At 34.0% G+C, this 26,147-nt stretch overlaps 2 protein-coding genes across 7 annotated transcripts in view; one reads left to right on the top strand and one right to left on the bottom strand.

Moving 5' to 3' along the window:
* Positions 1–26,147, bottom strand: part of LOC132704046 (uncharacterized) — a 66,309-nt gene that overhangs the window by 3,961 nt on the left and 36,201 nt on the right. Inside the window, exons 1-10 of one of the 6 annotated variants that reach the window (XM_060673688.1) lie at positions 16,612–18,052; positions 11,975–12,155; positions 11,771–11,919; positions 10,843–11,096; positions 10,593–10,783; positions 7,343–7,617; positions 5,627–5,840; positions 3,583–3,815; positions 3,173–3,217; positions 2,981–3,101 (exon numbers count right to left, since the gene is read on the bottom strand). In XM_060673688.1, the coding sequence (XP_060529671.1) occupies positions 3,098–3,101; positions 3,173–3,217; positions 3,583–3,815; positions 5,627–5,840; positions 7,343–7,617; positions 10,593–10,783; positions 10,843–11,096; positions 11,771–11,919; positions 11,975–12,155; positions 16,612–16,688 (1,623 nt within the window). In that variant the 5' untranslated portion in view covers positions 16,689–18,052 and the 3' untranslated portion in view covers positions 2,981–3,097. Of the gene's footprint in view, positions 1–2,980; positions 3,218–3,582; positions 3,816–5,626; positions 5,841–7,342; positions 7,618–10,592; positions 10,784–10,842; positions 11,097–11,770; positions 12,156–16,611; positions 18,053–26,147 lie in introns of those variants that run through there. The other 5 variants (XM_060673683.1, XM_060673684.1, XM_060673685.1 and 2 more) reach the window with 5 other exon arrangements.
* LOC132704049 (uncharacterized) overlaps positions 19,343–26,147 on the top strand; it is a 151,754-nt gene continuing 144,949 nt past the window's right edge. Inside the window, exon 1 of the mRNA XM_060673691.1 lies at positions 19,343–19,987. Coding sequence (XP_060529674.1) covers positions 19,808–19,987 — 180 coding nt within the window. The 5' untranslated portion in view covers positions 19,343–19,807. The remainder of the gene's footprint in view (positions 19,988–26,147) is intronic.

Genomic DNA, 26,147 nt, shown 5'->3' with positions numbered 1-26,147 from the left:
CAGAAAACGACCTACAGAGACAACTATTCCAGTTCTTCCTAGAAAGCCGCCAACTCAATATGAACATTTCTATCAGCAAGACCAAATGTATCTTAATCGCGAAGGATCGGCTCAGATGTAAGCTCGTGGTGGAGGATAATCCCATAGAACAAGTGATGCAATTAAGATATTTGGGCATAGATATATCAAACACCCACGACCCAGTTAAAGACATAAGGAGCCAGATTAACAAAGCATCCGCACTATCAGGATGCCTACGAGATATAGTCTGGTCCAATCCGTACATGCGCAAGGATAGCAAAATTAGAATCTACAAGACTTGTATCAGACACGTACGGCACGGAAGTCCGCGAAGACACCAACAAGACGAAACAAATGCTAAGGGTAGCAGAGATGAAAACACTGAGAACAATAGTGGGGAAAACAAGAAGAGACAGAGTAAGAAACACAGATGTCAGAGAGCAGTGCGGGATACAAGATATTGTGAGATGGGGAAGACAACGTAAGAGGCAATGGTACAACCATGTAAGACGGATGGACGACAACAGACTTCCCAGAATAGTCCTGGAAAACAACCCGCCCAGCCCAAGACCTCCCGGGAGACCACCTAAAAGGTGGAAAGATAGTTCGTAATCCACATCATAGGAAAAGATGCAGAGACAGCTTCAGAATTAACAGATCGACAGATCTCCAAGAAATAGTAGAAGAAAAAGAAGACAATAATAGAGTGCTAACTATGTCGTTCGTATTATATTTGTCGATTGCCAAGCTTCTTTCCTACTACAAAAAGTATTACATCTGGATCTTTGGATGACAATCAACTTCGGATCAATGTTTTCTGGAAAGGTCACCCAGAGTGGTTTATCTGTTTTTCTGCCATTTAAAATCATATACCCAATCTACATCGGGTGAGTCGTTGCCAATTGCGTGTGGCGAAAATGTTGGGCAAATATGAAAACAATATTTCAAAACAATTCCTTTCGACTATCCTTCTGAAAGTTTTCCTTTCGATTATTTCATGTCAAGATTTACAGATTTGTATGGCAAGGAAATCAAACTTATAACACAATATCATTTGGAATATTTAACTAAAACTCAGTTTTTTTAAAAAACTACCATTAGACTCGACTATTTAGAGATATAATTAATAACAACAAAAAGGCTGAGGCAAATATATTCTGTAAACTTTGGATGAACTTTGAGGAATATAGAGATAAACAATATAGACCAACTAAATTCTTAAGTTCACAAGATAAAAACATAAAAAATTCTTTGTTCTGGTCTTGCTTATTAAAAAGCCATTTATGATATACTTTTCCAAGAGACCTTTTTCAATGCTGCGTGGCAAAGAGTTTGTACATTTAAGTCACTGCACTGCACGCGCATGTTAGACCAAGACCGGTTGACTTTTGTTAGAAGTTTTCAAGGCTACAAAAAATTGGAATTCTGGTTTTTTAGATTCAAGTTTTTTTTTTACTTCTCTTTCATTTAAAAATATTTTGAAGTTTGTGCTAGGGATATAAAATCAAGGGAGATAGCATTATTTCCATTTTAATGTGGTGCTAATATCTCGACAGGCTGTCAGTGCTGCACATCGTCGGGGTTCTTTACCGATACCATACGCAGAATAATATTTTTATGTATCCCAAAGGAAAAGCAAACCTAACACACCTAAACCTTATCTAAATGGTCTTGCTAATATATCGTTAAACATAAAAATATATAATAAATGATAAGTAAATAATAAAATAACAAGTTTTTGTTTAATTTAACAATGGCGATATGGTGTTATGCCTTTTTTAATTAAATAACGTTTCAACGAATAAACACTAAAGCCATATAGCTAATGTTTTGTACTACGTCTACTTCGGTTTATTTTTTCGGAAAAAAAAAGCGATTTTTGGAAAGTGAACAGGTATTTTTGGATATTGCTATTATAAAGACTGGTAGTAAAAATGTCGCGATATTATGAAGTTTTCAATGAACTTGGTCTGCATTCCGAAGTGTCATTTCACATGTACGTCAACAACTCGACTACGTGTTTCATAGGCGGGTGCGGTTATTTTTTTGTTTTGTGTATGTGTGCTTAACACTATTATATATTGTAGATTTCCAAAGAATGCTCAAAGGCATCAGTTTGCTTCATTTAGCTATTTATAATGATATTTATTATATTAATAATATAATTATAAACATATTTCTAACACGGCGCCTTGCAGTAAAATTGTGTGTTGGTAAAAACAATACTTTCCAAATTGAAATGAGAATTGCTTTATGCTTACAGGTGATCTAAAATGTATCAACAAATTACATGATTTTAATAGCTGCACAACTCTGTTTTTTCAAATACGACACCTACTATGATTTTTCTCACAAAACATTGAATAACATACCGGATGTCCCCTTTTTGTTTTCTTGTGAACTTTTGTGTTGGTAAATGGAAACAAAAAAACGGTAATTTCAAAATTGATATTGAGAATTGCTTTACAACATACAGGGTGTCCAAAATGTATCAATTGCATCATTTTCAAAGCTGAAAAACTTTGTTTTCTCAGATACGACACGTACAACCAACTAACAAATCGAAAAATTGAATCATATACCGTGTCTCCCATTTAAAATAAGGAAGTTAGTTGTGACTTTCTCTACAACCGGAAGCGCTACGAGCTCAAATATTTTAAAAGATAGAGAATCCTGAATGACCCTCGAAATTATAATATTTTTTAACCTCGAAAACCTTGAACGGACGGTTATCGTGAGAAACCTCGCAATTTATAACTTTTTTCAGTTGAATTTCGTAAGCTTCTCTATACACTTCGTTCGTGACAAAAAATACTCATGAGTGAAGTATATAAAACTTGTAATAATCTGCCGGATAATATAAAAAATTCCCTTTGTCTTAAATTATTTCAAAAAAAGGAGTCAATATTTTGATTAGATGTTAGTTTTATTCGCATAGTACAAATAAAAGTGTACATACCTTTGTTGTCTTTTGGCCAGAGCCTCCTTGAGAAAGTAAATATTTTCGTAGAAGGCAAAGTTTCCATGTGACACTTTGTCTACTGCTTCATCTGAACTCGCCACCAGCTCGAACTGTTCACCTATAACTCGCAGTACAGAATCAGAAGACGACTTAAAGAAAATTCGGTTTATTTCACTCCAGCACCCGTACCTCAGCTTATTAGTGGTCAATTGATCAAGGGTGTCTATCGTAACACTAAAAAGCAACCGTTGACAAAAGTATAAACAGATTAAACAAGTATAAAGTATGTCTTTTAAAAACAAAACATATCCCGCCCTCATTTATTATTTAAAGAACGTAATGTTATCTTTAAAAGTGGGGCCTATATACATTTGTAAGGCGTGCTTCAAATTTTTAATTTGTTTAATTAAATTTTGCCTTAAATTCAAAAACAGAACAAATTATTTGAAATCTCAAAGTTTTTTCGACTTTCAAGTAGATCTGGCTAGATTGTGACAGTGAAAATATTTTTAAAATATGAAACACAATCTCTGCAACCAAAATTTGATAACTCGATTCCGACCTGGTATTCATTTGACAATAAAAATTGTCTTTCTTACCGTGGAGCCGGCCTAGACAGGATTGCAGTCATACTGGCGCGATAGGCTACCACCAGGAGCAAGCAGTAAAGCCAGTACCAACCGGTTAGCATTCGCAACGACCAGCCAGTAGGCAATTTCGGCAGGGACACAAGTAGCAGCATGCTGTAGGTGTACAGAACGCTGTTCACCGGCTCCGAAAATTGATACAAGCCTTCCGGCTCGTTTTCCTCTTTGACAGGTTGGTATTGTTCCTAAAAACTCATTTAAGGCACTTCCAAGTGATGACGGTATTAATTATCGTCACTGCCCAAGCGATATTCATATCACTAATAATAAGAGTACAGAAAAAAATTATTTCTAAAATAAACCAGGTAGGCTGTGGTGACGTTTCGGAAATCGACACGGAAAACATCAGCTCTTAAAAAAGTTATGCCATTGCAAAATAAAAAAGTGCCACACGACCTGCTTAAGTACTTTTCATTTTTGTTCTACTCACTCATTAATAAAAACTCTGATAACGAATGAATCGAGTTTTCTTTAGTTCCACAATAACTGTTTTGTGCGATATCGGTGAATGGCAATTGAATAACATTTAGGTAATGGACTTACTTATTATATAGACCTCTCCACTTTATTTGTGAAATTGTAATTTATTAAAGGGAAGATGTTTAAGATTTTCTTAATAACTATAAAAAATTATAAAACTCATCTTTATTTTTAAAAAAATCTTTGCACACAAGTCCAACGCACAAGAATAAATTATTTCTGTTATCGTTAGAAAACGTAAAATGTAAATATTTGTTTTGTACATTTTTACATAAATAGATAGCACACAGGTATTTGGGTTCAACCTATCAAATATGGTCACTACTTGCTTGATATTGTCTGGGTGCGGAGCTTTTGAGAGGCGAGAAGATCGTTAAGGAAGATTCTACTGAATTATTGAATTCTCGCGTAGCGGGATCCCTACTGACATAGTTAGAGATTCTACAAATGAGCTCGGTTGTCCAAAGGACAAGTAGACTGTTTTTTTCGCATAATTTCAACAGTTGATTAAAAATAATTAATGCAGTTATCAAGGCGTGAAAGTGTGCTTTATTTTTTTCTTTTTCTCCATTATATGTAAATAGTTTGGAATATTGGCACAAGTTTAGGTATTTGGTATTTTTTGGGGCGGAGAATATAAATTCATTGTTAGTTATCCATTGCTTAAACGATTTGCCGAGAACTTTCTTAAGCCATATTAGCTTTCATAACAACCAATTAAAATTGAAATTAGGACAAATTTAAAATGCGCATTTGGTTAGTTGCTGGGACTTTCAGTTCCATCCCAGGAGTTTTAAGACAAGTCAAAAGCCAAGTCGGACCCGAGGGTTGTTAACCGAAGTTGTAAAACTATAGGAGGGTCAATTTCTGCTTGTCGTTTGAAGGCGAATTTCTGCTTTCTAGGCGCTTTCTAGTTAATTAAGATGCGGTTGTTGGGATTTTATTGCACCAATTATGAGTATGAACACCAATTATAAGTATCATACTCTGTTTGAGGTAAATTACACAGTTAACTTATGGAATTAGCAAAATTAAAAATTTTTTTCATTGTTTCTCTCGTAAATTTTCTGTTATATAATAAATAATTACACATTGTATTGCTAGTTTGCATAATAACTAATTTAAAGATAATGATTATGTTGCTGATATGTTAGAATTTTAAGGTGTTGTAATTATAATTATTATAGTATGTTTTTAACTAAGCATTTAAAATTACACTGAGGAGGCTTTTACTTGATGAAAATCCATTTATCAAAATAAATAAGAAATAAAAGTTCAGATTTTCACGAAATTATATATTTTGACATGACAATTGTTTCGACAACACCGTGTCTTTATCAAATCACATTTGATAAAGATACAGTGTTGTCGAAACAATTGTCATGTCAAAATATATAATTTCGCGAAAATCTGAACTTTTAGTTCTTATTTATTTTCATTTAAAATTAAGTAAACAAGTTAAATAATCAGAGAGTGTCGTAAATTGCGTAAGTGGCAAAATTAATTTTAAACCTACCATCATAAGGGTGTACTTGGTATCGATGCCGAATTTAAATATCTGGGGTTCCAGCGCAAAATTTATGGGTGTTTTTCTCACGTTGTTTGGCACTTTGCCGTTTTTCCGGCACTTCTCTTTAACTTTGTTTATATGCACGTGGAATCCGGCCAATGCGTGGAACACGTAGCTAATCAGCAGAAGACAGACCAGGACTGTAGCCCACATAACGCCGCTAAATAAATACACGCAATCACAAATTGAGAAAAAATGAATTTTTAAAGAGTTGGAATATTGGAACGGACATATCGTAAATTCAAAACACTATTACTTTTGGGTTTTTAATAGTCTTTCAGGTTTGACATATGGTGTATTGGAATGTGTTTAGTAGATTAAACTATTAAATGAGAAATTATGTCATAAAAATCTTAATTTAAAACTAAAATTTAACTTCTTGAGTGTTAAATCAGTAAGTTTTTTAAATCGTCTCTTTTATAAAAGTATAAACGCTTTAAATCAAATACACCTAGCACAAGTTTTACAGATGCAGAATTGGTTCAAGAACAAGAAAATCTACCCGAGACTGACGGTACAGGCTTTTCCAAAGACTCCATATTCCACCGTGACTATCTTCCGCAGATGAAATTGAAGAGAAAAATCTCACGATGACGTCATTCCGTGTCCAAATCTTGCAAACCAGATAATTTTTTACACTGAGAAAGAAAGAGCAGATGATATATCTGTATCCGATGGATCCTTAGTGGCAGAACACTGTATACGGATAATAGTATATTAGTGGGTCTTTATCTAAAAGTGGGAAAATTGCATGCTAATAGGAAGAAAATCCTCCAGATGCGGACAACGCAAAATTGAAGAGAGAAGTGGTAGCATAACAAAATGAGAGCAGAACCTAAAGAGGAAGGATAAAAGATGACTCAATAGTCCAAGAAACTCAGAAGGGGCAAAAAGTAAATAAACTTGTCGTCGCGGTTAGATTCAAGGAAAGGCTTTTATCGACCTTTCTGATCAAATGATCTCATATGCACTATTTATTGGAAGAACAGTCAAGTGGTACTTCCACCTATATAGTAAATGAATTGTATATGTATAGGGGCAAAGCATCTTCTAAAAAAACCTTTGGAGAGAAACGCGTTATAAGGAAACGATGTAATCCATTCTATAAAAACTTCTTATTGTCGCAAAAATGCAAAAAAATAAACCGTTATTGGAAACAATATGAATTAACAAAGTGTCTCGATTGTTGTAACTTTTAGTTATAAATACAAGCTTTTTATGATTTTCATATTTGTTTTAGGAGTTGCTTATTTTTGCTTTTGTGCAGTATAATGCTATAAGTAAAATTTTGGAATTTCAGTTTGTGTGTGTGTATATTTATTTTTATTATTATTGTTGTATCAATCTGCTCGGTCCACGTTCGCTTTCGTTATCCTCTGAGGTTGCATGATCCGTAAACATACACGAATTCAATGTAAAACGTGCCCACTGGAGAGCATTTGGGATTGGTTTGGCAGACTTACAGTAACCACAGGGGTGCACGTGGTCCGAAGTGTAAGTGTGAAAGTGACTACCATGGCGTGTTAAAATAATCAACTTACTTATTTAATGTGCGTTTTAGTTCGTTAGAGAGAATACAGTGTTGATTTTTATGTTCCTTGTAATAAAAGAAATCGCGTGTGAGCGTGGCCACAATAGGCGCGAAAAAGCTACAAAACTCACGAAAATGGCAAGACGAGTGTCTTCCATGAAATGTCCGTTGACGACTCAGGCGTCAGGAAGGTAAGACACTGGGTATAGTACGGGACGCTTAAATCCATGTAGTCGAGCACGTAGGGGATGTAGTAAAGGTCGCCCAGCGCGATATCCGCGACTGCAGACGTCATCTCACCCAGCAATCCTGTGAAATTTCCCCCGACGTCCCCATCCGTGGCCATTTCCGAAGGTTCGTATAAGGCGCATCGAAAGTTCATCGCGTTCGAGATTGCCTCAACGATCTGAAATCAAATCGGTTAAACCCTAGTTCCCTCCCATGACGGCGTTTACTCAATTTTGTTCATAGAAATCAAATACAAATTGGTCGGACCGTATTTGCATAGCCGGTGCGAAAATGGCCCTGGCAGTTTTCACATTATGGTTGGATTTGACATTTGACGCTTTTTCCAAAGTGATTAATTATGGGGTTTTAGACACATACCCCGTAGTTTATCTTATTTCTAAGACGCCATAAGGCATTGACTTGCATTTGTGTATTCCATAGCATGGTAGGTTCTATCAGGCTTCCTTACATCTTATTTCAATAGCTTTTGATTATTTTTTTTATTTTATATATTTATATATGTTTTAAGCCCGAATGCAGAATTTAATTTTGTGGATGATCTGGGTGGTCAATGTCAGTGTCCTCTGTCATAAATAAATTCAACAAAATTACAAACTTTGTCAAAATCAATGCTAACTAGAAAGTACTTTGGTGTTTCAACCGTGCAATTGATCATCCAATAATATCTGCCGTATTTGTGTCAAATTAGAAAAAATAAAGTTTTACAGCTTTGAAGATGCGTAATTTATTCATTACGATATTTCAAAATTCTGGCAAAAGATAGACATAAGTTTTCATTATCGATCGCACTACAGTTGTTAGGTTTGATTGATAATTTACTTCTGGTTGACATAAATCTTATTATATGCCTAGTGTACAACTAACAATAGTTTACTTTCTTGTCGCAGAGTTGGAAAAATGATAATTTTGTATTTTTGAGGAAACGAAAGATCCGTACATACCATACCATACTATACCATAGGTAATTATAGATCGTCCAAAATAGTTGCAGTATTTTAAATGAAGTGCAAGTGCGTAAAATTTGAGTATGAATTTCCTTATTTTTTTGCGACACACTGTACGTAAATTTTCCAGTTTACCGTAAATATTCTTCAGACTCCATTTTCTCTATTTTATGGCTACATGGACACATCTTCAAACACTTACTAGAGTTTGCCAGGTGTGCACAACGCTATACTTTCACTACCAAAGACTTAAAGAATTCCATTTATAATAGAGGACCAATTGATACATCAATGATGTTCGTCCATTCATGGTACTTCTAATTTTGACTCATTGGGTCTATTTTCCAATACTCATTTTGTGAAGCCTCTCCTGCAGTATGCCATGTGTTATAGGTTCTAATGCTTTTTTAAGTCTGTGAAGATATAAACTTTTTTTTCAACATTCAGAATCCCAAGCGCCTTTGCTGAAGCATTTTTCGTACTGGAGCAATTTTTAAAAATATTTTTAGTTAGTGGCAGAATATTTTATTTCTCAAAGAATCGTTGGAGCCTAAGTTTAACTAACTAACTAATTTATCAACAGTACTTATCGAAGCAATTCTCGTTTCCAATTTTTAAGTAGTGGCACAATTGCTGCTCCAGTACACAGACTACAATTTACAATATGTAGTAAGGGGTGGATGAGATCCTCAAGTTATTTCTTTAATATTTCAGAAATAATTTGGTTTTTCCCACTTTTGTTATTATTGTGATTATGTATTTGTGATATGAGCTAAATAACAGGAATTTAAGTTTATTTTTTAGCTAGTGGTTGTGTCAACTTAGAAAATCCTACTCCTCCACTTCCACACTTCCCGAGGTTTTTAGGAAACCTTTCAGAAGCCCATCGTTCATCGGCTTCTGATTCCCCTAAATGCAATCAGTGATCGGTTTATCTTTCACAATAGTTGACCTCTAGTTGACTGTTTTGCTGTGTCGAATTCTAATGCATGAGGACACGCCAGGTTCAATGGTTGCCGCGTTTTGGAGTTTCTGAATCCATCAAGAAAGCTTTCTTGATTTCTGTACCCGGTTTCTGAATTGTAAATGGTATTACATACGCCAATTGCAATCAGCCATTTCTCACCTATAACTATTTCATCCCCTCTTCGCAGTTCCCTCGTTCTATCAGACACGATTGCAAGATATCTGTTGCGTCGCCGCATAAAGTCGAAGTTATTGCAGTAGCTTTTTCTAACGTCACAGTATAAGTACAACAATAAACTGCTTCATACGCATTCAACACATTGCTACACTACTAAATAACCAATGTAGAAAAACTCAATGCAGACAGAATTATTATGCATTGAAATTTGCGCCTGTGTTAATTTCTTTTAATAGTTGTAAGTTCAAAACACTAATACTTCTTGTTTTTGAATAGTCTTTTAGGTTTGACATGTGGTGTATTGGAATGCGTTTAATATATTAAAGTATTAAATGAGAAATCAGTGATGCAAAAGGATTTTCTATGAGCCAACTGGTTTATACTGGTTTATACTGAATTTTTTAGCAATTTTTGTTCAATGTTTACAGAATTCTCTAATTTTTTTTTCCATATTTGCCACTTCACAATCACAATTAATTTAAACTAAATACGTTTCCGTATTTTTATCATCGGTTTGCAACGCTGAGCGAAGTCTTTTAAGAAACGTAGATTTGTTTCGAGTGTCATATATTTATATATTTATGGTAACTTTACGCGAAGTCATATCGTCATTATCCACGAAATAGGTTACATCTTGACTCCAAAGTAACTAACTATTTACACACATTCACTAACTTGAATTCACAATTCACAATAATTCATATAATGTCTCTATTTATATCCCCTGACTATTTATATTTCCGTGCTGCACGGTTCCCCTTTTCCTCTGCTTTTAATTGGGGACGACTCTCGCTGCTTACACTGCAGCTCTTGGAACGCAAACAGGACCCGGTTAGGCATCCGGCTCACTTGTTACACTAACTTGGAGCCCACATTGTAAAAGTAACCGTCAAACTTAGCCGCCATTAAGCCTGGTCGCTGATAAGAAAATTATAAAAACTATTCACTAATCTCTCCTATTGTGAGGAACTGACTAAACAAATAAATCAATAAAAGAGGTAGGACAACTGTGTAGAAACAAATGATAATGCAAATTTTTGTTACTTCTATTTCCGTTCCTCGAAACGATGCATTAGTGTCAGAAGGCGAACTCGTTCGAAACGTCGCCCGGTTGGCTGCTTTCATTCCGATGTCGTCTCCTGAAATTTTGAGAGTGCCCGGTATGTGGGCCAAAGCTGTCACTTTTAACGTTTGATTCTTTAAATCGAATGTTTTGTCTTTAAACAGTTCGGCGGCTGGAAGCAAATCAGCATTTTATAATATGGCAGTTCACAAGTGGCTTGCGGGTTCCGACCTTTTCTAAATTTTGACTGGGCCCATATATCCAGACGGATAGGTACGAGGACGTCCTTGAAATAAAACGGAAAGGGCACGGTCGAAAGTTCGTACCACGGGCTTTTTTTAGAGCCATTCCCAGGTTTCTTGGGTTTGTTTCTTCGAATAAACACGACATTTATTAGTCTGCCCCATATGTAAAACAAATGTTTCTCGAAGAGCTGGGTATTGTACAATAAGACGTACTTGGATTTGGTGTCGAATAACCGCCCTCTGAAACAATGTAATCATGAGATCCTTATCCTTCCTTATCCTTAAACGTAACGTGTGAGAAGATAAAGTGCAGCTGCGCAAAAGGTTCGTGACCTAAGAAACGGAAAGAAATTTACTTCTTGAACAAAATATATGCCTGTCCTTTCTATTTGCCCAAAAAGATTCCACATATCGTTCTAAAATGAAGGACACAGCTAAAGTAAATTTTCTGATTTCTAATATGTCCAAATAAATGAAGCGACATGATTTGTCATCAGCAATGCTAATGTTTTAACCTTTCTGTGTTCTAAGAGTACTCGAAAATAATATCAACTGCCAAGCAGTCCGAAACGATTTGGTTGATTTTGCTAGGTAAAATCCTAAATAAATGTTTAGAGACGATTTTAATTATTGATTTTACTCGATTTATGATTTCCACTTTAAATTCTTCAAGTAGTTTAAGTTGAGTTAGAACATAATCGCAGATTTTGATTAAGAAGAAAAGGTATGCCACTAGAATGTGTGATTTAAATAGGGTGATTTATAAATTTCAACATTTTGTTTTATTTTTATTCGAAATCCTAAATTCAATTGTTTTGAATTTATCGATAAAATAATATCTGTTTCCAATACTCCGTCTTTTTTGCATCAGCGTTGATCATATTCGAATATACATTGAAGAAAAAATACTATACCTATCTCCAAATTTCAACAGTTCAGCTACTTGTTCCCCGTCTGCCACCAAAATGACGTACATCTGGCAACCGTCGTTTTTCGCCATGGTCAGCGATTGCTCGGTCCCATTTTGGAAGAGGAATTCGTTGTCTTCATCGTAAAATTGTATCTAAAAGAGAACTCTCCAAACTAGCGCTACTATGTGACAGTCGGCACCGGTTTACCTTAAAAAATGATATGAGTCCGTGGAATCTTTCATACCAAGTTGGTTGAAAAACGTCGTCGTATATTTTATCAGTAATGATCGTTACACACTGGTATGGAACCAATGTTTTCAACATTATGTCCTGAATTAGTAGTTCGAAGTTTTTGGCGTCGATCAGTTCGAACCTTTGGTGACTAAAACTTTATCATCAGACGAGTTAACGTGACACAAGTAAGGAAATTTTCTTGTTTTTACAGTGCCCACTATCTCTGTTTTTTTCCACTGACTTTAATATCTCTGCATTTGTTAGTCTCTAAGCAGGCGTCTGTCATTTCGAAAATCTGGAGTCTTTTTAAGTCAGTTTGTTGTCCATGACTCCGTAGAAAAGGATTAAGAAAAAATAACATTTGGCCAATCTGATGTTAAGTCTAATGTTTATATCTCTACATCTTTCCTTGGACATTTACTTTGCCGATGAACACACTTTATAAATGATATTATCAGATTTCGAGTAGCACCCTTAGGTTATGTGTTACGAGTAAAAGTTAAAAAACTGTTTATTTTAAAAATTTGCTATATTTGCCTTAATATGAAAGATATTTTGGTTTTGAAACATTTTTACATCATAACTTTGACAGAAATAAAATAGCGTATTCATAATTTGAATTCAAAGCTTTGTTTTTTGCCGTCATCAGAATGAAAATCTTTAAAAACATATCTGGTACTTTAATCGCAAAAATTTATATAATCTAAGATGCTTCATATGGCAATTAATTCTTTTTTTTATATCAACATTTCATCTTGATAACTTTAATAATAACGGAGTTTTCTTAATCCTAATTTTTATGTCTTACATCGAAAGAAAACAATATGCGTAATCAAAAGTATAAAACCAAAGGGAGATTGAACCATTTCAGCATATTTAAAGGTTGCAGAGAAAAAATTTAATAAAGGAATCCCTCTATTTGAAATACTGTGGCGATGGTTTGTCCAAACTTTTAATATACGAGTATATACGCTGTGGGATGACATTTTTCATCTTATGTCCATCTTCTTCTTCTTCTTAGAGTGCCGTCTTCAGTTCATTGAAGGTTGGCAACAATCTCGGCGAATGTCTGTCGATCTTGAGCAGCTCGAAGTAGGGAGTGAGCATCCATTCCTGTCCAATCTCTGATGTTTTTTAACCAGGAATAGTTTCTTCTTCCTATGCCCCGTTTCCCCTCAATCTTCCCTTCCATTATCAATTTCAAGAGGTCATATTTACTTCCACGCATTATATGGCCCAAGTAAGCAGTTTTACGTTTCTTGATCATGTGCAACATTTCTCTATCACTCTGTGCTTGCCTCAGCACCTCCTCGTTTGTTATATGAGCTGTCCAGGGTATTCTGAGAAGTCTACGGAGTGTCCACATCTCAAAGGCTTCTAATCTGTTAATGGTGCTAACCTTCAAAGTCCATGCTTCGCAACCATACAATAACACCGGGTGCACATAGCACTTTACAAATCTATATCGGAGTTTTATATTTAGGGTGGGATTACACAATAACGACCGCATCAGGTTAAATGTTGTTCTTGCCTGTTCAATTCTGGATCTAATTTCCACTTCCGGATCTAGGTTGTTACTAATCCAGGTCCCCAAATATTTGAATTTTTCTACCATCTCTATTCGTTTCCCATAAATACTTATATCTATTGGTGGTTCTGGGGTTTTTGACACTATAAGTATTTTTGTTTTAGCGGTGTTTACTTTAAGTCCGTATCGATCTCCGACTGCAACGAGTTGATTCAGTAAGCGTTGCAAAGCTTCAGGACTATCTGCCATTATCGCGGTGTCATCCGCATATCTGAGGTTGTTAAGCGTTTTACCGTTGATCTTAATCCCATCACTTGTGTCCTTTATTGCTTCTTCAAAAATGCGTTCAGAGTATAAATTGAACAGCATTGGAGATAAAATACAGCCCTGTCGTACACCTTTCTGTATGTTTGCTGGCTCAGTTGTTATATTGTTGTATTTTACTATAGCTGTTTGATCAAAATACAAGTTTTTGATGATTGTAATATCGTTTTTATCTAGACCTTTTGCTTCCAATATTTTCAGTAGTTCCACGTGATCTACACGGTCAAACGCCTTCTCATAATCTATGAAGCATGCATACACCTTCTTTTGTTGGTCTCTACATTTTTGAAATAAAACATTCAGGCCAAACAATGCTTCTCGAGTTCCCATACCTTCTCGAAACCCAAACTGTGACTGGCTTATATCCTGCTCGCATTTCCTGAATATTCTTGTGTGGATGATTTTAAGGAACAGCTTGAGAAGATGGCTCATTAAGCTAATGAGTCTATATTCATCGCATCTTTTTGCGTTTGTCTTTTTCGGAATTGGTATGAACTCTGACTTAAGCCATTCTCTGGGAATCACACTGGTGGAATAGATTTCGTTGAAAAGTCGAACCAGCGTATCTATGTGTTCTTCTTCCATGTCCATCACAAAAGAAAATTGCTAATCTTATGGATTATGCAGCTTTATGTATTTCGCAAAATCGCATGTTTTGGAGCAGAGCCGTAATGTGATTTTTTTTCGCTTCTAACCAATTAAGAAGAATGTATAGAATTTGTAATTTGATTAGAATGTATTTGTTGTGGAGTGTATTATTGCAACAGGACTTTAACGGAAGTTAGTATTTTTAAAATTACAAAAAAAAAATAATTTAGCTTATATAAGCTTGTGTGATTTAACACTTAATATTATGACCAGCTGCTGGATATCTGCATCATCTTCTGTAGATATATTCAATTATGTCAAACATGACTTGAGCATGAAAACCATATTCTTCGTCTTGGTCCTGACTGAGGCATATGAGGTAACCAAGGACGTACGAATTCCGACGTTCCCAAAATGCATCCAGGGTAGTAAGGTCATCAAACCCATTTTGGAGGATTTTGAATATTTTCTAAATAAGATAATGTGGAAAGCCAGTACGGGTTGCATATTGATATGTCATTACTAGGATTATTAGGAAAATACCACGCCCATTGTAAGTGGAGAGATTATGAAATTTGAGAAATTCAAACCTGGAATGCCTAACACAATGTTTCAAAAGCACAAAATTTGTGGTCAGCAGATCATTCTCAGCAGGTGATATCTAATGTGCAAGATTACATACGTTATTAAAAGATGAAGAATTGGCAACAACAATTCAGAAGAGGGTTCTGTTTTATTATTACACAAAAAATTTAACTAAAAAATGACAGTATAAGAAAAGCAAGATGCTTATCGTATATATCTATACTACATCATAGGAGCACTATTTAACTTTTTATTTAGTATGCACACAGACATAAAACATAATTTTCTGCATTCCCGCAGAAATATTCTATTCTCTTTGGGGTACGACTTTTACGATTAGTTAGTTAATCTTAGTTGGTTACCCGAAAGTTTATAATCACAAATTCAAATGTTTCAATAACTTGCTATAAAAAATAAAATCTAGATTAGCTTGCCTAGTATGAATATGTAACGCTAACGGAAAATATCTACAATACACATATACACCCTGTGTACTTAAAAAGTAAATATCGCGTTTTTAGTCATTCCCAGTTTTTTGAAAACATATATTAGGTGTCAAATGGTCCAAGAAATCTTTGTTTCTCCGTTCATCCAAAATTTGTTTTTAGAGAAATAAAGTCAGGCACCGATTGACTTTCATGCATTTTATAATTGAGCTTCAGGGAATAATGATTATTTCGGAAATAACTATAAAGGAAAAATATTGCAAATTATTTTAAACTTAAATTATACAAGCAGTAACTTTTATGATCCTATCAAAGTATTGCGGTTTGAATTTCATTTGTGTGTCTTAAACCATTTGGGAAATAATAAGAAAACGATTTTTAACCCAACCGCGTTTTCGGGAGGAGGCATTTACGGACAGATGTTTATTAACCAAAGTAACGTTTCACTCAAGCTCTGAAGGAACCAACAGAATGATTGGCGAAACGTCAGCAATTTCGACTAAGCAAAAACCGACGCAGGAGAAATTCACAAGTTTTGTAAAAAGTATTACAGTAGCCTGTAAAAGTTTCTTTGAGAAATTTTAATTTATTACTTTATAGCTTTTCGTAAGTGATCCCTCAGAACAATCTGGGTTGAATATAATTTTTTCTACTCCCTTCTGTAAAATACCTAATTATACACCGATATAGCGTGCGGAAACTGTCGTTTTACCACGTATGTTGTAATATTCTATTTGCACTGTATGGAACTTCGAAATCGGCCAGAGTGATGTGGCTTCTTAATAAGAATGTTATTGTTTCAATATTAGAACATCTAGATAAGACGTAATAGATAAATCGGACGTATCGCTTAAAGTATTATTTGAATTTCAGCAAATATTAGTATTAGACGTCACTCTCCTAAAACTAAAACGAACAGAAATCAGTTTACTGTATTGGTTCTATCAAAAGTTGAACAAGATTGAGGCATGAAAATAAAATAATTTGGATGTCACTCCTCACCTTTCCAAAAAGATAGTCAAAGGTTAATGAGAGTCACAAAGTCATTGGTATATTTTATTTTACAAAGGTTTTCAAATCTGCATTCAAGCATTCCGTAGCAGTCTAATACGTTTTCAAGTTTCCGGCGATTGTCTTACCTCTCTTCCGCCAAAACTGCAATAGCGAAAGCAAATGGGGCGAGGAGCGACGTCAATTTGCACCCGATCGGATTCATTGCGGAATATTCAGTCGGATTGTATTTTGAGCTATCGGGCGTTTGTTTAAGAGCGGCGCACCCCGACTGCCTGAAAACGCAGCATTTTGGAGACCGTTTTACGACCCCATACAAAGCTCATTACGCCAGTCTATTGTGTCTGCATAATTAATGCGGCAGTCCGATCACAAGTCAAATCGTAAAGTTTTCACTGTTTTAATATTGAATGAGATTAAATCATAAAAGGCCACGATACTATATGGTGAGTCTCGTTTTGGTTACTTAGAGACAAGCTGATTCACTTAAACACACTGTCAACGTTTCTAGTATTTTAGACACAGGTTGGAAGCGATCAACGGCTTTGTCAGTTCTGATGTTCACGTCACGTGATTGTATTCAAGCTGTTTTTAAAAATTGTATCCAAAAGAATCAAGAAGTATAGTATGCAACATATCTTCAGATAGTCGTTCATGAAACACTCCACACTCCGCTACCCTCTGTTCGTGCTTTTTATAGAAAGTTGTAGCTATTTTAAAGGGCTAGTGTTAGTTGATTAATTTTTACTTGGAATTGATACTGAACGTTCGAATGGTTCCAGCTCGTGAATCTTTATGCGGGCTACGTAAGAAAAGTGAAAACTAGGAAGCGCTATTTTCTTTAGTTTTTGAGCTATGTCGACCAGTTTGAATTTTTACGATTAACGTCAATATCTCTATCGTTTTGACTCGGGCGCTTTTTGGAGTGGAATGGAGGCGTTAATACATTTCGATTATCGATTTTTTTTTCTAGTTGAAACATATTGTATTGTTCTCAGACGTAATAGGTACCTAGATATTACTTTATTTCTTTCAGGTTTCACCTAATGGGCGTAAATGTCATTTAATATAGTTCAATAAAATTGTTGCATCGGCTGGCCCAGAAGTTATCGGTAATGAACTCTCCTGTTTACAGAGGGGTTAGACTGTCCCAACCCGAAACACTGAAAATTAAACATCTAACATTCCCTCTTCTCTCAAATAATTTCTTCATTAAAAATATTAAACATTCATCACAAGGTAGACTTCACCAAAACCTCGCAAAGAAAATGACCCGGAAAGCAACCCCACAGTTGCAATTCCTTAGATTTAAAACATTACTCATCACATATCCAAAAATTCTTATGAAATTGCGTTTACCACTTGTACAAATATCTGCGAACATTTGTACCTGTCCCGTTACGTAATTTTTTATTACAAATTCTTTAAGAATTCTTCAACGGCAAGGTCGTTTCGAATTTATTTTAAAAATTCTTGCATTTAAGAATAAGGTATACATTCAAAAGTATTTTCAGTTATACAAATGTTTTACAAAAACTTGCAGTAAACAATAGACAGGGTGTTTTCAGATTTTTGGGTCTATTTTAAGAAGAAAAAGTCATATGAACATATGTCCTAAACGCTTTAATTTTTGAGATAAATGGTTTTAAAGTTTTGAAAAATAAAATATTTTTTTTTCATATCTGAAACTTTATGTTTTAACTACATTTGACACAAGTGTACTTTCTATTAAGAGGAATTATTTAGTGTAAAAATACACTAGTGGCGGGTGTCTGGAATTTCACATGTCTATTTTGGCAAAATATTGATGGTACGATATTGTATTGACCATCCGGTTTGAAAAAAAAACAAGAAATTAAATTTCTTTATTAATGATTGGAGATTGTAAGAATAATTTTTATTTTAAGAGAAATCAGTGGCGTGTCATCAATGTCTGCCAAAATCAACGTGAAATTCCGTACGCCCGTCACATTTAAAAAAAAATTTGCCTCGGGATACATAGTACATATGTGCCAAATTTCAATAAAATATCTAAAGTGGTATTACAGATATTAAAAAATATATACTTTTGAAAACGTTACTTCTCTGTATCTTAAAAGTTCAGACGTTTAGGACATATGTTCATATGAAGTTTTCTTTTTAAAAGGGACCCAAAAAACGCCCCCATCATTATTGATATTAGAAGACACTCAGTATATTTTTAGATGGAACATCATAAATATTTTTTGATATAATAATCCAATAAATATTTATATGATGGCGTTATTACTTAAAAATTACTAAAAAAGGGGAAATATTAAAAAACATTGCTTTTCTGTTAAAAGTTTTTTCAGGGTGTTCCATGTAATCTTGTCAACTTGATGAACTTAAATCAAATTTATCCTATCGTATCGTATACCTATCGATTTGGAGTTATATATTTATAAACTACCCAAATTGTTTATTTAATAAGTATGTAAAGGTATTTTTCGGATGTTTTCTATTTTTAAACAGTGATGGAATTTTGACGTTTGTCGAAAGTAATGGTTGTAGAAAAAATATAGGTAGTATGCAACATGTGTATACATTTTTTCAGACTCCGCTGGTCTGCGCTCGTGATTAATGTGTCGTTTATAAAACTTGTTGCATAAAATACATAATCGCATAATTATTCGATTATCTGAATTGAAATATATCACTTTACAACTAAACAGACAGAGGGGTGATCACTGAACACGACAGAGTAGTTAATATAAAAAATCAGACAAAAAAAAGCTTAAAATTCGAGACTTCGGAAAACCCTCAGTGTGAGATAATTACTTAGAAGTGGACTATACTTTTAGCAATGTATTTAATTCTCTTAATGACAATTTTTGGTATGAAATGGGTTGTGAATGGAAAGATATAGAATACCTTAGGAAAACTACGTATTAATAATTTTTTTTAATAAGTTGGCAATCAATAAATCGTAATAAATATGGAAATAAGCATTTTGTGGTGTGATTGGCGCAATAGTGTGGGCTACCGGACTCTGGTGTCATTTTCATGAAAAAATTACGATTTTTCTGGCGTAATAAGTCGGTTTTGAAAGAACGTTAACGAGAGAATCTATTGAGGCACTATTTTTACCATTGTCAAATGGTAATTGTAACATCTCCCCACCTATCTAGTTGTTTGCGAAATCGCTTCAGCGACGTCGACACACCCCCGATTTTGCACTTTTCGCGTATCGCAAAACTTTAGTCGGTCATCGAGCGTCGCGGCGCGCAGAACCTTCGACGTCCGTCTCTGACTTGGTCAGTCACGTAGCGTATTGGATCGCACCTCATCGCTTAATAAAAAAAAATGAGCGCTCAGATTCTTCTGATGTTCGGAGCATTGGCTATCATCGTCGTATCGGTGACGTCATTGCAGTGCTTCCACTGCGGCCTCTACAACGACGGCGTTGGCTCCATAACGCCCTGTATCAACGAAACTTACATGACCCTGAAGCCGTGTCCGCATCGAGAGTCGAATTTTTGCATCGTAAGTGCGCAGAGACGTCCATGCTATTACTACCACAATGTGTATATTAAAATAGATACTACCAAATAATTCAATCTTTCCTCAAAAAGTCAAAATGCTTAACTTAACTTAAATGCGTAAATTTTATTGCCAATTCGACAAAAGGCATAATTAAAAATTGAAATAAACGAACTAAAACTAATCAATACTATTCACCAAATGACTTCCTCTGATTGTCTAAAAATCACTTGAACAATTAACTATTAATTATAAAAACAATAAAAATATATTGAAACACTAAATAGCTGAATTGCAAACATTGTTAAAAAAATAAGATAAAACAGAGATGTTTTAATTATTAATAGTGAAAGCGATTTTTTTTTCTAATTTTTTTCTAATTTGACGTGAAGTATCCCGAAAATAAAGTCACGGTATATGTTATGTTATCTGTGTGAATTGCTATATATTTATATATATATATATATATATATATATATATATATATATATATATATATATATATATATATATATATATATATATATATATTTAAAGGGTTTTGCACGATCGAACATCAAAGGTATGAAAGTAACCCTAAAAAGTCAGGGAACGTCTTATTTTAAAGATATTTATTTATTTATGGGAAAAGCTCAAGACGTATTTTGTTACCAGTGAGCTTAAAACCGTTTATACATATATGACTAACTTCGTTAATTAAGATGCGAGGCTGAAATCAGAATGACAATTATTGCAGCCTGTTACTGCAGGACAACAGGACACCTTAAGTAATTTTCTATTTGTATCATTCAGGTCCATTGGTGGTAAGTGAGTTGAACTATTGTACATGGTCTCGTTCTGCATAGATTTTATGCTTTTTTTGTTCACTTTTCGAAATAAATATATATTTTAATATAGTATTTGTATGATGCGATAAAATCATGATTCTTAACTCACTTAGTACGAGGATAGTGATAAACTGCACCCAAAATTTCAGTTCTCGAAATATCCAGATACGGCATCAAAAAAAAAATATTACGATTTAACGAAACTTTCATTACCTTACCAAAAGTTGATAAATAATTCTTGAAATAATCGAACTTCTTGCACCAAAATTCGCAAATCGGGTTGTTGTGACAGGAGAAATCCATTTTCGGTAATAATTTTGGGGTAAATTGTAGAGGGCGCTACGTATAGTACTTTTTGTGCGTTTGATACTTTCTATCTTTTTTGGGCTTTAGCGTATGCAGATTTTTATTAAACATATCACTTCTTGCACCCCTTTTACACAAAAAAGATATAACTTTTATTTCGCTCCGAGTCGCCGTTTTCGAGAAATTCGTATTTGAAATTTTCGTTGCATTTAATCTAACATGCAAAATGGTTCAAAGTAGTCTTTGACTAACATAATCATAACTAAAGACAGTAAAATAAGGCGAAGTGGCCTCTGAGAAAACCAGATGTGATATACCTGCAAAATTTTGCAAAGTAGGCCTTGACTAAAGGAAATGCGATCAAGGCACTTAGGTTCTGGTCAATTTTTTTTCCAAGAAAACCTTTATCAATATCACTTTACCCCTGTGCAAAATATTTTTTTGTCGGTCTGGCAAAACGCAGACCCAATGTTTTAAAAAAATGATGAAGTAAACCACAATTATCACCTAATTTAAGCGGCGAGCTGTACCTAAATTTTTTGCATTTTGCTGATTGTCTGGATGATCTATATTTAGGGTTAAGAAGAATAGTGGTTTACATACAAGATGGCTCTCCTGCGCACTTTTCGAGACATGTTAGAGACTGGATTGGCCGCCTTGACAGCCTAGGAGTCCAGATTTCAATTCTATCGACCTTTATGTTTGGCATTATATGAAGGTGTTAGTGTATGAAGAAGTAGTTCATACCCAAGATTAATTATGACACAGGATTGACAATGCCGCTGAGATATTTCAAAACGAGGAGTTATTATTTAAAATCAGGCAGTCTTTCAATGAACGTCTCTCTAAATGCATCACAGTGAATTGAAATCATTTTGAATATTTATTGCGCAATAGAAATATTTTTTGATGAATAGTTTTTGTATTTTACTTTAAATTTGTATTTCAATAAAATTGTTTTCATTGACGTCGAAATCTATTTGAAATCGAAATTTCAAAATAAATATTATTAAAAACGCTCCTGTACTACCATATTAGCTCAGTGATATGCATTATCTAAGTCATTTTAAAATTGATGGCATAAAAGAATTCCATTTTAATTATTGCGTAATGATCAGTGATCAGTGATCAGTGTTAGGAGATCTTTATTAAAAATCTGCCTACACCAAAGCACAAACAAGTTAGAAAGAATCAAATGCACGAAAAGTACCATACGTAGCGGCCTCTACAATTTATCCTAAAATTATTCATGAAAATGAGTTTCTCATGTTAAAAAATTTCAAAAATTTCAGGAATTATTTAAAAAATCAAAAATAAAATTTGCAAATTTGACACTCTGTATCTCAGTTAATTTTGGACTAAGGTAAGTTCTGTTAAATCGTGATATTTTCACCTAAAGAATGTATTAGGGAAATATTTGACATACATAATTAGAAACCAATGCTACATTTGTCACTTTTTCATATGGACTACAAAAGTGTGATTGTTAATCAATTCAATTCAATTCAATTCCCAAATCCCTAACACGTTTAATGGTCTCTCGACCGGGAGACACCTGTATAATTATGAGGGTTGACGACAGTGTGAATGGGACTGTATGAAACAAATAATATCCCACAATTTTAGCATATGATATTCAAATTTTTCTTTTCTGTGGTCTTCTACCTGGGAGTCGAGCGAGAAGTTCAAAATTTTATCTTTACCGGATCGAAATAATATACACGAAACAGAAAAGTCGTTTTTCCGATAAACGTGATTTTCTCAAACTGTGCGTCGTTTAAACTAGTTACGACCTTGCTTTGACGAAACACAGATTGGCCTCAAGGGTTTTGGCATGTGGAAATTGACTCTGTCGTGTTATGGATACGATCGTGATAGGTCATTAAAAACAACGGGAACGTGATGTTTTTTGTTTGCTAAAATGGACATTCCAGCAAAGAAGGGTTCATTAAATGTTGATTTAAACCAAGCGAACGGATTAATTCAACGTCAATAGGCCCCCAATCTTGTCATGATGGTTTATTAACAATTTCTATAATTTATAAACTACCAAATCCTTAATTTTATCGATGAGCGGTTAACATATGTAAATTACTTTCTTTCCACTTGTTACTCACCTTGTTCGTAAATTGACTATTTTGACTCTCTAACGACAGAGCTACTGCTTTGCTATTTTGTTGTTTTCAAAAATCTTTGAGAAAGCCTTTTACATGCGCTTATTAACTTTTAAGGGTGGCAATAAGCCGGTCAACGGTCAACAGATCAAGCAAAACTTTCACATCTTCTTCTCAATTTAGAACAAGCTCTTTTAATGTTACAGAAATAATATTTATATCTCAGAATATAGGTCCTTTGTAACAGGGGTCGCTCAAAGGAATTATTTCCTTAATTGAATTTATTAATGATATTTTTATACGTTTTGCTCGCCTGCCTGTCTCTTTTTCCTGACCATGCTTTCGAAAACAACAATTTTTAAATATTGAGTACTAGTTCCAATGCTGAATAAATTGAGTTACTGTTTGCTTTTGATAAAAAGACTAAATAAAAACCTTGTGAGACTGGACAATAAGAGCAATAGTTCGTATTTTAAAAAATCCTTTGTACCGTTGTGGAAATAATTTTAAGCATCTTGTAAAAGAGAGATTATATGAGGTCTTCGACTGTGATAATAGTTTATTATTAAAATTTTTGTTTTATTCTAAGTAAGTATATTTTTATTAATTATTTGTTTTAATTTTGATAATAGTCACTTTATACCCAAACCAATGGGAAAATAAATTCATTTTGAATTTTAATTTGAATCTATGAATTTATTTGAATTATGCATAAACTAACCAAAACCGTTTGAGTATTGTGTCCTCTCTCAGCACCCTTAACATCTGAATTAAAAATGGAAAACTAAATCCTCCTTTAACTAAAAGAGAAAACATGAAAAAGCCATAACTTTTCCCGGGAAATCCTTTAAATAAATGAAGAATATAAATGATCTTTGAAGATCCGAACCCCATCGTTTGGAATTTAAAAGCACTTCCCATTGGCGAAAGAGAATAATCGTTTTAAATGAATTTAAATGTCAATGGTGAAATAGGAATGGCAAACCCTCAATACACACTGTCGATATTTTCCTAAAAGCGTAAAGTGGGAGCAGTAAATGGAGTAGAATGCATACATTAACCGGATTTTCGATTTTTTAGAGCATTTACTCGGTTTTATCTTTTTTTTTACGTGAAAAAAAGGTACTTACTTCTAATTAAATTTAAAAATCGATAGTTCTATATAGCATTTGTTGAAAATTCAATTGCAAGTCTTTCTGAAAAGATTATGGTAAGGCTTTTAATTTGTTTAGGCTATACTCTTTCATGTATTGAAATTTGTACCAAAACTTAATACTAATTTTTTTTTATTATTAATTCTTTCGTTTCATTATCCTTCTTCTACCGGTATGTGAATAGAAGATAATTCGCGAAACTTTGCCAAGTGTCAAAATGGGCTTCGTTCTGTGATGATCGCTAAAGAAAATTATTGGTCGTTTGGTATTCGATTCAGCAGGCTAAATTTGTTATATATTTATTATTTAACATTATTTTAAGAAATAATGTCGCATATCGAATAATATATTAGAAGATAGAAGATAAGCACTCTTTCCCTGAAAACGGTTTTATCGATTTACTGAACTTTTTCACTAGCTTTCATTTTAAAGATATGTGCTGAACTGCTGTTATGGTCGTGTCATAGTGTTACCTTGGATTATTACCCATTATTCTATTTACGACATATTTCTTTTTATTTTACGTCTGACAGCGCAGCCGTGTTGCGAAGAAAAATGTTTCCGTACCGTACTCTAGAATAGAATAAAAAAAATTGCAAGTGTAACTAACTATTCATGGTGATGAAAATAAACGATAAACTCCGCCAAACCAGGCTTGATACCGGTAGTTCAAGTGTCAAATTAGACTTTGTTACACCTACAGATTCAGTGGGAACAAACAAATTAAGATATAATTAAAAAATACATATAGATCTGCAAAGGGAATTGTGGAGTGAGGAAATGGGGTTAACGGCTGTTGAAATATCTAATCTATCAAACTAGAGACCTATAGAAAACTGAGATGAATATCGTTGTTGCCAGTGTGTATGATTATTAAATTGATTAGTTTGTAGTTTTTGCGATTTAGGATTTATTGCGTATTCTGCCCTATCAGATACAGCTATCTAATACAGTCCGTTATCTTACTATGGGGTGCGTATTTTCTCTATTAGTTTTGATAATTGTTTGGCATTTCCACAATACCTCCAGTAATAGGAATCGGTGGCGATAAAATATTACATTAAATATTGTTGTACTTTAAATTTGATTAAATTGAGAATATCCGTTTCACAACGAGAAGTGGCAATAACACCTATTTGCCTGTTGACTGTAAGTGGAGTAGACTCAGATTCGTCTATTCCAGTAGCTTATGACTGACTGTATGATACCAAAACTTGGAGATACTCGATAAAAACAAAAAAGGCTCAAACTTTACATTATCTATTAGATTTTAAAGATGGGTTTTACCAAGTAGAATATCTAGTGGCTTTGGCTGATACCAATTTAATCGATTACTGATGGAACGCATTTGTTTTTTAGATTTTTTTGAAAATTGAACTAGATAAACTTCCTACTGTAAACACTTACAGGAGTTGACAGTTTGGGGACAATTTAACATAAGAGTATAGAAAATATTGAGTACTAATCGCTCAATATTTATGATATATTTTTTTTACTTTCATATAATTTTTTTTACATGCTCGGATAAGTTAACAGCTCAGCGGTCGTCCGCCGAGTGAAAAATAAAGGCGTTTTTGTTTATTTCTTTACTTATAAAAAAATAACTATTAATTTTACCACTTTCTTTTTTTCTTGGCACCAACACGAAGAACTTGAACGCAGTTGTAGTCCGCGTGGACTAAACCCAGTAGGGAGTTTTTCCTTAGAAACTCTTCGCGAGTATACAGTTCGAAGTTTTCGCATTCCCTAAACAAATTTCTAA

The sequence above is a fragment of the Cylas formicarius genome, unplaced genomic scaffold (genome assembly GCF_029955315.1).
Source record: "Cylas formicarius isolate icCylForm1 unplaced genomic scaffold, icCylForm1.1 PGA_scaffold_6__28_contigs__length_40554024, whole genome shotgun sequence".
NCBI classification, from domain to species: Eukaryota; Metazoa; Arthropoda; class Insecta; order Coleoptera; family Brentidae; genus Cylas; species Cylas formicarius.
This window is presented reverse-complemented; position numbering and strand designations above follow the sequence as displayed.